This window comes from Myotis davidii, unplaced genomic scaffold (assembly GCF_000327345.1).
Source record: "Myotis davidii unplaced genomic scaffold, ASM32734v1 scaffold38, whole genome shotgun sequence".
Classification (NCBI taxonomy): domain Eukaryota; kingdom Metazoa; phylum Chordata; class Mammalia; order Chiroptera; family Vespertilionidae; genus Myotis; species Myotis davidii.
This window is the reverse complement of record NW_006291383.1, coordinates 3,266,989-3,284,164: the sequence shown is the minus strand read 5'-3', so window position 1 is coordinate 3,284,164 and position 17,176 is coordinate 3,266,989. Positions and strand designations below refer to the sequence as shown.

The following is a 17,176-nucleotide window of genomic DNA, read 5'->3' as shown; positions in this document are numbered from 1 at the left end:
TTTTTCTACTCTTAAAGACGTCAAAAGAGTGATTGGCAAATAGCTGGAACATGAGTTTTGTAAGTTCTTGCTGCGTTTTTATTTATGTGTAGACTCAGCCATCAATCACTAGCTGATTATGAACAGAATGTGAGACCGATCCATGCTATTTTCCGAGATAAGGGAGTTTAAGTGAGAATTGCCACCACTTCCTTCTCCTATGCGAGACGCTAATGACAGGAATAAAGATATTGTGACATGTGAGACGTGTAGCATAGGCACATAAGCTTTGCCAGAGTTACTGCCACCCAAGGTATTCTCGATTGCCAAGATGGCTGCAGCTCCCAGTTGATGTCACAGATCTATTCATTCCTCAAGAATTGAGAGAGAAAAAACACACAAAGGAAATGATGGTTGAGAAGAAAAAAAAAAAAAAACCCACACAAAGGAAATGATGGTTGAGAAGGTAAATCATGGTTTCTTATAATGTCCTGTGCCTTATCTGAAGCCCATACACTGGAGTGTAGTCTTAGCAAATTTGCTTCCAGCCCCTACAGGGTCTTCCCGTGCCTTCTCCCCTCCTGAGTGCACCCACTGAGCTAGGTAGGTGCCCTTGTAGTTTTCCCTTTGAAACATTTCACTAAGCTGTACTTAAGGGAGCTGATGAAATATTAAAATTGTTCTGCTTTGCTTAATAAGAAGTCAAAAGACCATAATTTAAAGAATTTAAAAATAGCCTTGAAAGAAATGGCTAATAAAGGAAGACTTGAAATATCCTGTGTAAACTTATTGAGAAATTCTGAGCAAATGCCATGGCTAAGTTGTTCTGAAAGTCCAACGCACAGTAAAAGATATTCAGGTATTTGTAAATCATTTTACTGTTTTAAGAATGCCTTCACATTTGGTATTTCATTTAAATTTGCAGTGACTGTAAAGTAGGGAGAAATTATGGGTCTCAATTTTCAGGTAAGAAAATAAGACTCAGAAAGGTTAAATGAAGGGTTGATTTTTGAACCTAGAACTTGGGTCCTAAATCAACTGCTTGCTGCCTCCATGAGGAAATGACAGAAGGTGTCTAATTTAAGTTTGCAGTATGCCTAAACTGTGTTGAAAATCATACTTGTACTTGACATTTAAAAGTGAGAGTATATGTGATACTTCTGGGGAAAAAAAAACAGAGCAAATATTTATCCTGCACTATGAACTTTGATTATAGTAATTGAGAAAAAAAAAAAACATGTTGAGTGAACCCAGAGAATTTGAATGTTGACAAAAATCCAAAGCAGTATAAACTGATGAAAATCATATCTTTCAGGTTTATAATACACAAGGGCCAAATGGATCATCAGGGAAAGCGTTTAAGGTGCACCTTCAGCTTTGGGACACTGCAGGACAAGAGCGGTAACAGTAAATTACTTTGTTTCTAGCTACAAATAGCGCAGAAGAACTGATTTTATTACTTATTTATTTATTTTTAAGTTATACTTTACTTGTCAATATTATTTTGTATTGGTTTCAGTTATATAACAAAACTCTTAACCACCATAATGTCCATCTTTTCATTTAAAACAGATTTAATTTTTCCCTAGTTTAAAAATAGGCATTTGTATTGAGAAATAAAAAGAAATCGTGTATAGTTAATTAACCATAACCAGCATTGTGAGTTTGGTTCAGATTTCAAAAATTAGATTTTCAAAAATCTCTATGAAGTTTCTTGTTATACGTTGCCATTGTACTTCAAAATCTGGAAGAACATTTTCTCCAGAATTTAATTGAATTAAGGGAGGGGGGCGGGGTATTTGCACTGTTACAAGGCCTACTCCAAGAGGGATGTGGAGGAAAGGGTGTTTAGATCTCTCTCATCTCTTTACATTCTTCCGCAGAGCCTCTCTGATCTGTGCCATCTGACTAGCTTTATTCTCCAAGATCTTGGACACAGCATTGCCCTCCAGCCAGATTGCCTTTCCACCTTCCCTGATCCTCTCCTTTCACCAGACCTCTCTCATATCCACCTCCCCTGGGGCCTTTCTGAACCCCCAGCTGAAAGCAGCTGCCTCTTCCTTTTAGATTCCTACAATACCTACTCTGCCCTCCCTTAAGTTAATTGAGTATTTACCTCCTAATGAAGCCAATCTTTTTATTTCTTATTTTTGGTCTCTATTTGCTGTTCTTTGATTCACTTGTAGCCTTGTCACCCAAACAGAATTGTCAGATTTATAAGGGCAGAGACTATGCTTGCTTGTTCAGTGTCATCTCTGGTACTATGTCCAAGACAAGAGATACTCAGTAGATAAGAGTGTTGCTTGCTTACCTGATGGCAGTATATTTCTTTAAAATACAAGATTTCACACGTGCTAAAGATCCCAAGCTAGTGAAGCGCTTCAATATTAAATAAAAATTGGCAATAGGTTGTCAGGATAAGCTATTTAGAAGGCACATACCTCCACATTCCACACCGTGTGTCTTAGAATGTTTATGCTTGTAAACACTGCAGTGTTTGAAATGCATCCAAATGTTCTCGCCTTCAGTGAGTGTAAACGCCAGGAGAGGTGCTGGGCCCTCTCAGTTAGCTTTTTTGACTGTGAATTCCATTCACACACATCCTTCAACACTGCTGGTGCTGCTGGAGTCATTCCTCACAAGACTCTCTGCTCATATGTCAGTTTGGTTGTCACAAAGATGTATGTTTTGTAGACCAATTTGATTCCTATTTGAAGAAGTAATATGAGAAAATGTGGTTCCCATATGTCTTCGCACATGATTTGTCAGCCCAGCATGATGGCAGGCTTCGCTCATCTGTCCCCTTAAGACAGCTGCTCCATGAGGGAAGTGGGGAAGACTAGGGGCAGTCTTGGGAACAATGGGGTATTCATCCCTTGGGAATTTTGCATTCTGTAAATATAGGTGTAGCTAAACAATAAGATAAAAAGGCCTCACACCTCAACCCTGTTTCAGGACACCTGGCAGCATAACCCATATACAATAATGGTTATTGATAAAAGTGATATTATGGAAAGGAGGGGAAAAAATAATACCCCCGTGTGTAAGCCCAAAGGATACAGGGCACAGCCTTCATTCCCAGTGAGGGAGAGCCAGTGATAATGTGACTTTTAAATGGTTTTTTTTAAATGGGTTCCTCAATTTTTCCACCCTGCAGACAGAATGAAGTTGGTGGGTAAAGCAGAAAATGAATTACCTTCCCTCTGGAATAAGTCCTGGAAAAAGTGCAGGATAACAAGGCTACTGGGGAAGAATGGCCCAGGGGATAAGCCAGGTCCAGACTAAGAATATCCTATCCACGTTGCTATGGATGCAAAAGTATTTGCCCCAATCAGATCCATACAATAAGCATGTTTTTAAGTGACTTTGTCACGTGAACAGTGAGAGGGGAATAAGGCAGAGTCTTATCCTCAAATAACACACACACACACACACACACACACACTCATGGAGAGAAAAGAGAGCAGGCTGTTGTGGTTGATTTAACCACACTATTGTGGCTGAGTAGCAGACAATTTTATGAGTACAGCTAGTTCCCAAATAGAGGGATCCATTCAATAAAAGTACTATAATCTCTGTGAGTTTTCAGTGACTAGTAGGAACAAAGCCACAAGAAAAAATTGCATACAATTTTTGGTATTTCATAATCATCATGATTATGTCTTACCAAAAATATCCTAATTTGGAAATTAATAGTCGTTGAAATATCTCTTCTCCATGCTTCAATATTAAAAGTCTTGTTCCTTATTGAAGTCATTTAAGTCTTTACTAATTTTATATTTTGCTAGTCTCTTTATTCCCACCCCCCCCTCTTAATTTGACATACATTTAATGAGTAAATACTGTATTCAGGGCCATGAAACATAATGCACAGCAAGTTCGAAACACAGCTCCTTTGCTCATGAAGCTTACCGTCTAGGGTAGAATTTGGAACAATAACAAACTATTGTAATATAACCTTAGGGCAGTGAAAGGACACAAAGGGTAGTCAGCAGGTGTACCAGAAGGAGCTCATAATCCTGTTGTGGTTGTTGGGAAGACTGCATGGGGAGGTGATATTTTCTCTGATATTTATATCTACATCTACATCTATAGCTACATCTACATCTACATCTATATACTCATACACAATGTATGAGTGAGTCTTTTTCAGGCTAAAGGGGAAGGAGGTGAAGGAAGCATTAAGGAGAGGTTACCCACAGAAAGAACAGCGTGTGTGAAAGCTCAGGGGAGAGAGTGAACTTTCTAAGAACTAAAAGAAGATCAGCATGCCTGTGGGAAGTCCAGAGATGAATCTGGCTAGTGAGCCGTGACAGCTTATTAAACAGTTCAGTCATTATCTTAAAAGTGTTTTTATCAGGTGATTTATATAATCAGAGGAAGAAACCAGGGAAGGGACGGGTACCCAAAAAACTAGAGACAGGAAGTCTATTGAGAAGGCTGTTGAAGTTATCCAGGTGAAAGATGATGGGTTTGAAATTAGAGTAGTGGCAAGGTGGATGGACATAAAGATGAAAAACAGGAGATATTTGTTGATTGAATACAGGAGGTGAAGGAGAAAGAGGGTCACCAACCAGAAGGTTGGTGATAACCAAGACAGGAAAGGAAATCAGAAAGAAAGGCTTGTTTGGTTTTAGACAAGGGAAGGTACAGGTATGCTAGGTTCCTCCAACAGGAAATATCCAGCAAGTAATTGGTCACACAGTATGAAGGCAGGCAAATTCTAGATCTATAAATGTGGGGTTCAACACATTGGTGATAATTGAGCCAGGAAGTGGATGAGATTACCCAGTGAATGTGTGTAGAGTAAGACAAGGTCAAGAATAGAACTTGAGGAAACCATAGAATCTACAAATAAGCTAAAATAGGGGACCAAAATTGAGGACATGTAGGATAGGAAGCGATATTCTTCTTAATTTCAAAGTTATGTGCCTTTCTAAAAATGTATTGCCAAATGCACCTTCTCCGGTCCGTATATGTGGACTCTGGTTTCACCTGTTCCTGACATTAATGTGGGCCTCAGCACATGATCCACTGCACTGAGGATGTTGTGGCGGAGGGGGTCAGAGCAGAGGAGAGACAGCCTTTACACTGCCCACAACAGAGTGTATTCTTCAAAATCCTCCAATAGATATGAGTGCTCCCTTTTCTCCCTAACAACTGAGTTTGACCTTCCCTCAGTTCCCATAGTCATTTTCCTCATCCTCCTTTCTTCACTGTCTTCCCTCTTCCTCTTGAGACATAGATGCCACTCTCTAACTCCAAAGAGTGCTCACCAGAGTTTTCTCACCAACATTGCTTTTCCCTATAAAAGAACTCTGGATCCAGATGCTAACGAGCTGTGGCTTTCCACATGTCATCATAAGCACTCATTTTCTAGCCAAAGTTTCTGGGCACAGACAAGAATGACTGAAAAGTATAAGTTAAAGTCCCAATATTCTAAAGTGTTCTCAGTTTTATTTGTGGATCACAGGAGGCCCATGAGCCAACGAGTCCAAGGGGCTGTGTAAGCATGTGTGCGATTAAATGTTACAAATTCCTTGTGCGTAAGTGCTGTGGAACATAAAGCCAGGATGTGGTCTTCCAAAGAACCTACCAGCAGACATCCTCCTCTGCACCTCAGCAGTCTTTCAGGGTCACCTCCCATTCCATAGGGTAACCCATAATGGATGCCATAGAGATTTAATAGTTGAGAGGGAAACAGTGTCGGTATTGCCACCACTATATGTTCGTGGACTAACTTTCAGAACTACCCACTGTGCTTTCTTGGCAGATTCCGGAGCCTCACGACCGCATTTTTCAGAGATGCCATGGGTTTCTTATTAATGTTTGACCTCACCAGTCAACAGAGCTTCTTAAATGTCAGAAACTGGATGAGTAAGTGGGACCATGTAACCTGTGTTTGTCACTTTGGGACCCAAGAGCTCTGCGTGTTTGCTTGTTTGCCTCACAAGATGAAAGAATAACCTTGGGAAGTCATGAGTTTAGAGTTTCCGGTGTCACCTTCAAAGTGGTGGCCTTGATGTGCACCCCCCAAGGTGGCCTGGAATTGTATTTTACTTTGACACTCTTAGAGGAAGCCGATGTTGCTTCAGATCCCCCATATGTAAGGTCTTCAATTTTGCAGTTGTAAGGCCATTAATTCCATTTGTCCAGCCATCTAAAGGACCTCCTAGAACAAGGGTGGGAACACCCAGCCCACGGGCCAGGCTGTAGAAGGCTCTCAAAATCATTTGGTCTGGGCCTGCCATGGCATCAGGGGTGAGTTAATGAAATGTTTGAGCACATATAGCAGGCTAAGTTTAAAGTTGATCATTTGGTATGGCCCATGAATGATGTGATAAATATCCAAATGGCCCTCAACAGAAAAAAGTTTCCCTGTCTTAGAAATATGCGAGCTTCCACATCTATTACATCTAACCTAGAAAGGACATAGAGAAAAGCAGCTGCTTTTCCTGAGAGGGTACACCGGCACCTAAACTGTGTTCCCATGCACGTGGGTTAGGTAATGGGTTAGTTAACTACAGGGCAGCCAGGAGAGAAGCTGCTGCAGAGGACCAGCCACGTGAAGATGAGGGACCGTGTGCCAGTCAAGCAGCTCACATTGAAATTGTACTTTTTTTTCTTCCAAAAAAAATAGTCAATATGAGGAAGCCTTGTATAGAAAAACGACACAATTTTGATCTACTGTGAAGTTAAAAGTCACCTAATCAGTCACTAAAGCCAAATTAATATATGTCAGCATAGAAGAATAGTGTATTATTTTTATTTTACTTGATGTGGCACTGAAGATAATACTTTATTTGCTAGATCTAATATATATGTCATTATATATTATTTGTAATGATATATATATATAATCTGCTTTAAATGTGAGTTTAATAACAGTTGTTACCTTGGGGAAAAATATTTCTTCTCTAAATGAGTAATTATCCTAGGATTTGTCTCTCTTTCCTTTTATTGTTATATTTCCTTATTCAAACTTTGGTGTTATTAGATTCTGAGGAGATGAGGAGATAAGATTATTCGATACATACTTTCAGAGAATGATTTCTTCATCCTTTGTCAGGGTAGATGAGTCTCTTCCTTGTTTTATTTATTTTTTTTCAGAAGGATACTATTGGGATTTAAGACAATTCATTGCTATGTCTAAAACACTTTCATTTCTAACACGCAAATAGTCGATGTTATAGGGTAAGCCTTTGTCTTCTTCCTTGGCAATTGCATGCAGCAGGCCCTGTGATAACATTAGAGTAATCCCTCTAACTGCCAAATCATAGGTTGACACATTTCTTATCACCTTCCTTCTCTCTCTCTCTCTCTTCTCTCTCTCTCTCTCTCTCTCTCTCTCTCATTTCCTGGGGGGAAAAAGGACAAAAACCAAGTTTCCTGTCTTACAATTGCTTTTACCTGACTTTGTGGTGGTTCAAAACTGTTCTGCTCTTAGATCATCACCTAAGCTCTTAAAGGAAAGAACAAATTTGTGTACTTTAAAATCATGTTCTGTTTTCTCCACTTACGTTTGAGGAACAAGTGGTATGAAACAGTATGTCCCTCTTGGAGGGCACGTCCTCAGATGGAGAAGAGCACTGGTAGGTGTTCATACAGGTGCTTCATGCAAATGATGACTGATCTTCACAACCTGCAGCTTGTGAGGCAGTGTGTCCATTTTACGTGGCTACTACAATATAAAAAGCTGGAGATAAACAATTAGATTAGGAATCTCATATGAGCAGTCATTTGACATTGCTTGTTTTTAACTAGCTTGCCGGTTCCATCTGCTTTCTTTCTAAGGCCAACTGCAAGCAAATGCTTATTGTGAAAATCCAGATATAGTATTAATTGGAAACAAGGCAGACTTACCAGACCAAAGGGAAGTCAATGAGCGGCAAGCCCGGGACCTGGCTGACAAATACAGGTAAGTCAGTCGCCTGGCAGTGTCATCCAACCTTGCACACTGCTGCTAAGTAATGGGGCAGGGACACAAGGTCGAGACTAGGAATTACAAAGATCTTCCAGAGGAATGGATGTGATATTTTAAATCAATTACTCCTTAATAATAGCAGCTAACATTTACTGCATACTTATTAGGTCCTAGCAACTGTTCATAGATTTTAATTGATTTAACCCCTCATAACCATATGGAGCAGGCCTAGAGTTATCCCACTTTATATATGAAAATTAGGCATAGAGAGATTAATAACTGAGGGGAGGCCACATCCGCTAAGCTGGTAAGCAGCAGAGCTGACTTGAACCGAGGCAGTCTGAGATCAGAACTCATGTTCTTCAACACGATCCTCTACTAGTGCCTCTCGATTGATAGCTGCAAACCTCTAAAGGTGATACCTGTGTGGACATAATATTGCAGCCTTTATTCTCAATGAACTTAAATGGCAAATGAAAAATTTTAAGACACCCCATGCAATTATAACTTGACTTCCAAATCAGACGTTGTCATGATTTTTTTTTAATTGAAAGCAGTTTCATCACACCTGCCATTCTTTTTGGATTGTCCTTGAGAACATTAGAGCTGTACAGGTGTTCTTGTAACTTTTGATTCCGAGTAAGTAGAGACTGTGTCACAGGAATATCCTACTCAGTGGCAGTGTAATTTCTAAATCAGATTTATAGATAATTGATTAGAAGGGAAGTAACATTGATCACTAGTTTACCGTTTTTTACCCTCTTAAACTTTAAAGAATAGTTATAGTGCCTTAACTTCAAGTTCCTGAGCACCTCCTGTATCTGCTTTCTTGCCCATAGTACTGGTTATATTCACACTAATGAGCAGCTCACCAGTTGTTACTCCCTGAGTAAGAACAGGGATGCTTTCCAACTCAGCCAGCAAAACCCTGAATATTGTGCAATCTCTGTCAGCCATATTTTCATATGTGTGACTCATTTGTACATCTTGTTGCCTCGTTTCCGATTTCTTCCTCTCGAAAATATTTCTCATCTCTTCCATGCTAGCATACCATATTTTGAAACAAGTGCGGCGACTGGCCAAGATGTGGAGAAGGCTGTGGAAACTCTTCTGGACTTAATAATGAAGCGAATGGAACAGTGTGTAGAGAAGACACAAGTCCCCGACTCTGTCAATGGGGGAAACTCTGGGAAGCTCGATGGGGAGAAACCAGCAGAGAAGAAATGCACCTGCTAGACCTCACACAGGGACTCCATCCAGGTCCCGCCCAAATGTTACTTCCCCAAACAGCGACAGACCACACAACTGTTGGGTAGACCATGCATAATGGCACATCTTTCTTTTTCTGCCAGAAAGTGTATTTTAAGAAACCAAAATAGTCAGCAGTATTCTAAAGAACTGACCAGTTGTTTCTGAAGCCCCTTCAAACAAGATCAAAGATTCCTAACGTGATCTCACCATCATGGATGCCCAGGTTTTTTTTTTGGTTTTGTTTTGTTTTTATAAAGAAGACAAGTGTGTAAGGGAGTACACAGATGAAATGACAGTGAGTTGTAAATGAGAACAAAAATTACCCTGTCACATGGAGAAAGGGATGGGCTACCAAAGGGAGAACATAGAAAGTTGATTTTTTTAAAAAAGATTGGGGTTACTTCACATGTAGAATCTGATTATTACTTTTAGGTTTGCATTGGGGAAACATAGTTAAAAATGGATACACAATAAAGAATTCTAAATGGATCATTAACAATGACATTGCTCTGTACACCCAATACGCTGTATTAGAATGACTTAATTAGTGGTGAGGTTATGAGAGGATGAATGTCAGACTTCTGCTAGCATGTAGGAGTGTGTGTAATAATGCCATTTTTATATTATTAATAAATGGCACATAGACAAGAACAAGATTGTGGATGACAATGTACAAGAGAAAATGCCCTGGGAGAAAAATGAAACTATGGGAACATGGCATTAGACAAATGGAATTAAATGTATCTGTTACAGATGTCTGGGAGAGTCACTTAGCCAACTTTCACTCAAGCCAATGAGAAGTTGACATTATCAGCTGGGATTAAGAGATGATCCAGAGGTTTCCATTTCAAACAGAATTTTAGAAATACGTTCAGTGTTTGGCTTCCCATTTCATTTTTCTTAGCAAATGGTGATAAATAGTCACCAGCACAAGTTAAAGGTTGCTGTTTATTTTTTAAAAATCTCTTTTTAAAAATGCAGTCAACAAAAACGATTTCACCTTAATTTCTTTTAGATAAATATGCTGGTGATGTGAAACAGAAAGTGACTATTTATTGTGGTTTTCTTTTCAATTTACAAAATCCCGGAAACTCTAAATCGATTTTTTCCCTCTCTAACCCATACTCTGGCTTTGAATCAATTGTGAAAATACAGGTGTGTCACTTTGTAGACCAACAATTTCAGAATAATCATGGATCCATTTTATGGTCACTCTGAATTTTCATGTCACTAATCACATAAGAATTGATGATAACTCATGCCATGTTACAATGTATTTAGCACTTGTTTTTATTTTGCTTAAGGCAAAATGCCCATAGTTGACCTATATTTGGGGGTTGGGCAGGAATGGAACTGTATCATATCTCACCAAAAATTGGTTAATCGCTTTATTTTTTTTCCACAAGAAGCTGCCGTGCTTAAAGGTATTTTTCATTTGCCTATTCTTATCATTATTCTTATCATTATCACTTCCTATTAAACCATTATTTAAATATTTCAGTGAATTTTATCAATAACAAAGGCATTACACTTCACGTTTTCTTTTTTTACTATGAGTATATGATTTTTCTTCAGAATGGTTCCTCTTACTATAAAATTTTGCCAATTAAACTTCATTTTTCCAATTTGATGCATACTTATTTTATTAAGTTTCAGACACTGGAAACCCTAAACCCAGCTCCCCCCACCCCTTAACTTCTGCCTACCAACATCTATCTGGTATCAAATCCGTTTTAGGAACTCAGATCCAAGGGAATGTCTACTTACAGTGTTCTTAGTGTGGACTAGACCCAGAAATGTGCCCTGAATCAGTGATCTGGAACCTTTGATGGGCTAGTGCCTGGTGGAGTTCTGGGTGTCTGCTGCCCAGTTCCCCTGACTTCTGCAGCACAAAGCCAGCTTCTGAGACAGATCACACTCGGGTATTCCGCCAATGGTATTTTTCTCCGCAATGTTCTTCATGACCTCAGTACCTGTGCCCTGAGGATAGAAAGCTATTGGCTAACATGAAAGATGTTTCTTTTGGAAGAAAGTGAACAGAAACAATGTAGCTATTGTTTTAGCAAAATTTGGTGAACTTTTGAGGTCATTATGTCAATGTCTTATTTGGATCCAAGTTGTGATATCACCTGCATTTCCATAATAGGGAATGTTTAGCCTTTGTAAAAACCCTGAAAGTATTCTATTTTGGATATGTCTTTTTGTTTCTTTTGATTTTCCAGTTACATGATTGACTTACTTATGCCAAATTTCTGTCATTGTCAGCTATTTAACAAGCATTTATTCAGGGTTTATTTTAAGATTGTCATTTGATAGTTGCAGCGTGAAGCAGAGGGTGATGATGCCCATAATTATAGAACTACGACTGTAAAAATAACAATTATTGGGTAATAATCTCAAGTACGACAAAACTTAAGACAAGAAAATTACTTTGTAGTGGTATTCTACTTATAAAAACTTGATCTAAGAAATATTTTCTGTCAAGTTTGACATCTGACCCCAAATTCCATGTCAACGTTAATAGAAATTCCTTCTCTTATTATTTCCCAATTAATTAGTCTGTATTATTTATTTCACAACCTCAAATTAATTTGGGGCCCTGAAGTAGTGTGTAGACCACTTTCAAGGATTGCATAGCCCCTTTAACCCACAACAATATATATGTTTAGCCAAGATGAGCCTGTAACTAATTATCTCCCAAATGCTCTAGGAAGCCAAATTGTATTTTGGAAAAATCTTTGAAGTGTACATGACATTCCTTTCTGGTATAGAAACCACTTCTGGAGTGGTCACTCTGTTTCAATGTTTACATCGCTCAAACACCGTGCCTCGGATACTGCTGTGACCACATGTGTCTCCAACCTATAGCTCACTTCCTATAACGTCATTATAGGAAGGCCTCACAGAGACATGAACACAGCTTAAGGTCTTTGATGTCTTTGGCAAAGGGTTCAAGGACGTCATCGGGATCGGAGACCATTACCACCGTCTCCTGGTCTCCTAGCTCACTTCTCATGGAGTGAGCATTTCTTGAGACTTAACTAAATAGGTACAAGGTTACCTTTCCGTGTAAAAAGAGAAAATTCCTTTGAGAAATGTATCAAAAATAGTTGAGAGAACACAGTGTTTGTCTTGGTATGATGAGGGTGGCAGGTCAGGAATCGGCGGAGAAAATATTAAGTGCTGGGAGTTGAGCTTGCAGGTCTCTACATAAGAGTTTTAAAATTCTTTCCAAGTCACGCTCTAGCCAGTTTGCCACCATTTCCATAGTATCAGCTATCACACTGCACACAATTCAACGCCAGCATTTTCTAAAGTAAACCTTTTACCTGTTGTTTTTAACCAGATGGGTCATTTTTTTTTTTTTGTATCAGGGGGTGTCTTTTTTTTTTTTTTTTTTTTTTTTTTTTTAGGGGGTGTCTTTCTTATGCTTCTAGTATCAGTTACCCTCTGCCAATCAGGTTGGATGAACTGGGCAAGAGTTTTAATCAGCCCTTGTAAGAGACAGAAGCTTGAGCCCAGAGAAGGACATGACTATATTAAAAAGTAATAATAGCCAAATATTTTTAAACTGTAAATTGAATCAACAAATTTGATGAAACGTATATATTTTCACCAATAGAGTGCGCACAGCAGGTAGAGAACTGTGTAAATATGTGTGATAGAGAGAGTGTACAGCTAGGTAGAGTGTATAACCTGGAGACTGTGTCTATGAAACAGGATTGTTTGCTGCCCATGTCTCTGTTCACCTGAATAAAAAGGAGGGAGGGGGGCACATGCTTTCCTCATTGTGTATCACACTCACCCACTTGAAGGAAAATCCTCATCCATAAAGAATTTAAGGGTTTAAAACTCAAACTTTAAAGAAATGATATTGAAATTTCTGTTTCCTAAGATACTGAATAATTCTTTAAGAGGACGTTCTGAGAGCTGATGTTAACCAAAGTGATTTTCAAAGTTTACTTTCATCTCTACTACCTAGCTTTAAGATGTGTCTAGAATGTTTAAGTATTTTAGGGAAAGCTTTATCATTTTTTGAGGATGCTAAGATGCTGTCTGTATTTGAAAACGTTGTCTAAAAGTTCACCAAAAGCTATGGTGGTTTTTTTTTCTTGATGATTTTGTGAGCAATATGATATAAACTTATTTCTGGGGCGAGTGCTGAGCTCTTACCAGGGACAGTGGATATAGAATATTATCTGAGATGAGTGTTGTCTCAATGCTTTATAAATCCATGAAAATACTTGTCTCACAAAGTAGAACTGATAAAAATTATTGCTAGATATATAGGGAATGTTATAAACTTATTTTCTTAGAACGCTTGGGTGAAGACCCACTCATGATGACATTATTGAGCAAGCACTATAGAGAGAGATAAAATTTAAAAGTTGTCTATATAGAGTCCTTAGATCTGGCAGAACATGGAGAAGTTCATACTTAAAAGGTTGATTTTTAGGTAGGAAAAAACAGAGTAACAGAAAGAGTTTTTGTAAGTAGATATGTGGGAAATATTTATTCATCCTTTTTATCTAACAAGTAGAGGAGTCTATCCTTAGAACTAAGCTAATAAAAATATTTAAGCTAAAAAATATTTCATTATTAACATCAAACTTTTGGAAACTTGGGAACATTTTATTTATCTGAACCTCAAAAACTGGAGTAGCATCACATATATGATGATAGGAAATCTCCCCCCACCTATGGTGGGGGAAATTGGGGTGGGGCGGAGAGGGGCAGAGGGAGATTTCCTATCATCATATATAGAGAGGAGAGAAAACAGTGACAAACTAGTGGGATTCTTTTAAAGGGTGTCATCTTTTAAAGAAAAAAAATACAAACGAATCATCTTTGGAATGAGTCATTTCAATGTTTTCAGGTTCTTTTCTTTCCCACAGATTGTGGAAGTCATGACTAATACCCCTCAGCTGACTTAGTCTTTAAGGATCTTTAGGAAATTGTGTAGGAGCTGGTATATCTGTCCTTAACCTAATGGGTCCCTCATTTAACCAGTGGCTGTTGTCTTTATATCTGTTGGCCCATCAAAATAGTGTTCCTACTGATACATAGTAACATATGCTTATCCTTAATCTTTTATTCTCCAGGTTATTTTTTTCAAATGCTTATTGAGAGGAACCCTTGTCCAGAAAGAACAAGTTGGGGGCATATATCTGTTATTAAGTATCTTAGTGGTTTTTCCTCATGTGGGACTTATAAACCCTGCGTGTCTCACAGGGTTCATTTCGGGCTCAGTGGAGAACATATAGAAGTTGGCTTGTAAGGTTTATTCCATTTCATAAACAGACACTATTATCACAAGCTAAGAACTAATAAAAATCACAATCATAATTTAAAACCGGAGACACAACTAATTTTAGTAGATAATATTGGAAATTACCAATGGGTAGTCAACTTGAGGTCATTGTATTTGATTGAAAATGTTTAATATATCTCAAGTTACCGAAAAAGAAAGAGTTCTGTTTCATTTTGTATGTTACTTGCATTTCTTTCACAGAATCCAATTATATTCCAGATAGTATATTACAACTTAGTCAACAGCCTCCTTGTACAAATAGGGCTTTTGTTTCCAGAGCCTTGTAAAAGATACTGACTCTCTCTGAAATTATTTAAGAAATTATTTAAGTTTCCCTGCTTAATGTGTCAAAAGTAGACAGTGTTCTGACATAACACTGATGCGCTTCATGTATCCCAATGGTCTACCGTTAAGTGATTGTGTCCTAAAATTTAGGCTAAGCACGTTTGGTTGCTTTTGTCTGTCATCTACACACATATCTTTGTTTTGACTAGTGCTATGAATGTAACTTAAAACTTTAAGTATAGCGTTATTTTTTCTATATGCTCCTGAGTAGACTGTGGTGCCTGACGGACCCTATTAGGTCATTATTTTGTTGTACCAAAGTTCTAGTGACTTCAGAAATCATTGCATTCACTGATTTTGTGGTGTCTGGGTTTGAATACTATGGCTGAGAACTGTATTCAGTGATTATTACCTGCACACTTTCCAAATAAAAATGAATTTCTATCAATTATTTTGTGTAGTGAAAGAGCCTCTTTTTCTGTGCTGAAGGTCAATATGTCATGGGTCGGAGAACATTAAATGGGTATTAACATGAAACTTGCATCACATTAAATGGTATCCACTTGAAATTAATACAATGTTATGTCAATTATGCATCCATTAAAAAGGAAAGGTATCCATTAGGATGCAGTCAGTGATTTTCTCTCTCTCTCTAAACTTTCTCATTTATTATTTATTTAAAGACTGAGTTTTGCAAGGGAAATTTTCTAATAACTTTAAATGATGCATTTATAAAATTAGCACTTACCATGTTGAAGTATTCTATAGTACACAGCATTTCCACATGTTATAACCTACTTCTTCCCATAACAGAATGATAAGGCAGGCCGTGGTATCTCCCTTAGTCACAGACTGGTGAAAGGACCATTGTTCAAGGAAAATTCTAGACCACAACCATGCAGTTTCCTTAAATGTTCATTTACAAAGGCTGCCCCAAGCTCTCAACCAGGCGGGCATGTGCCCTGACTTGAACCTTGACCTCCTGGTTGATAGGTCAACACTCAACCACTAGGCCATAAGCTGGGCTGTTTTTTAAAGTGACATAGTTTGCTAAATACTTAAGAAGGACTTCTTTTTGTTGGTATTGTTAATCCTCACCCAAGGACATTTTTTCCTCAATTGATTTTTTAGAGAGGGTGGAGGGAGGGAAGGATGGAGAGAGAAGGGGGTCAGGGAAACATCCATGTGAGAGAGACATGTTGACTGGTTGCCTCCCGCACGTGCCAGGCATGTGCGCCCCTGACTGGCAGGAGGATCAAACTGCAACCAGTTATGTGCCCTGCCTGGGAATCCAACAGGCAACCTTTTGGTGCACAGGACAATGCTCAACCAACTGAGGCACTCTGACAGGGAAGGATATATTATTTTAAAATTGTTTACACCCTGGCTGGGATGCTAAGTGGTTAGAGCATTGGATGGAGCACCAAAGGGTTTACAGGTTCAATCCCCGTCAAGGGTACACACCTCGGCTGCAGGTTTGGTCTCTTGCCCAGAGCAGCTTGATGTGTCTCTCTCACATCAATGCCTCTCTCTCTCTCTCTCTCTCTCTCTCTCCCCTTTCTTCCTTCCCTTCCACTCTCTAAAAATCAATGGAAAAATATCATCAGGTGAGGATTAGCAAAAAACCCAACAACAAAACTATTATAAAGTATTATTATTCACTATTCTCCCTACCAAAGCATTTTTTATTCTAAGCTGGATTGCTGCTTGTGGAGAAAGAAGAGCTGTAATAAGATTGTGAGCATTGCTGTTCTGTTAGAAACTCATTTAGGTGACTGGCATTATGGATTAGGAAGCCAACACATGAATAATAATTTGACTAAGGCTATCTTATAGGTACTAGAAACATTTTTTGGTAGTAATCAGATGTGTGAAATGATCATAGCTTTAGAACATTTTCATAGGTCTCTGAGAGAAAGACTCATCTTTACCAAAAGGTTAAAAAAAAAACCCAAAAACAGCAGCAAGGCTAACAACAGAAGAATTCAATCTGTCTGATTAATTCCCCAGAGAAAATGTACATCATGAGCTCATTCACACTCATGAAAAAGTGAAACAGAGGCTTGAGTCCTGCTAGTTAATATATTGGATTATGAACACACAGCACCTTGCTCCCAAACACCAAGAGCAGTTCCTATCAGTCCTGGAGTGTCGGTCAAAACAAGACTATTCAGTGCCCTGGAAAAAAGGAATCTTCTACACTAATAAAAGAGAAACATGGTAATTGCCGTACAACCGCTACCCTTCCCATTGGCTAATTAGTGAGATATGCAAATTAACTGACAGCCAAGATGGCGGCCAGCAGCCAGGCAGCTTGAAACTAACATGAGGCTTGCTTACTTCAGTAACGGCGGACTCCAACGTTCCCCGCCTGCCGCTGCAGGCCTCTGAGCGGGCAGTTTGAAACATAGTAACATATAGAAACT

The 17,176-nt window shown here is 38.7% G+C and overlaps 1 protein-coding gene across 8 annotated transcripts in view; it reads left to right on the top strand.

Annotated features, from left to right (window-relative positions):
* Positions 1–10,651, top strand: part of RAB27B (RAB27B, member RAS oncogene family) — a 121,998-nt gene extending 111,347 nt beyond the window's left edge. For all 8 annotated transcript variants that reach the window (XM_006764484.2, XM_015564433.1, XM_006764485.2 and 5 more), the window contains 4 exons: positions 1,295–1,380; positions 5,753–5,856; positions 7,774–7,897; positions 8,950–10,651. In XM_006764484.2, the coding sequence (XP_006764547.1) occupies positions 1,295–1,380; positions 5,753–5,856; positions 7,774–7,897; positions 8,950–9,139 (504 nt within the window). In that variant the 3' untranslated portion in view covers positions 9,140–10,651. The remainder of the gene's footprint in view (positions 1–1,294; positions 1,381–5,752; positions 5,857–7,773; positions 7,898–8,949) is intronic.
* The last annotated feature ends 6,525 nt before the right edge of the window (positions 10,652–17,176 follow it).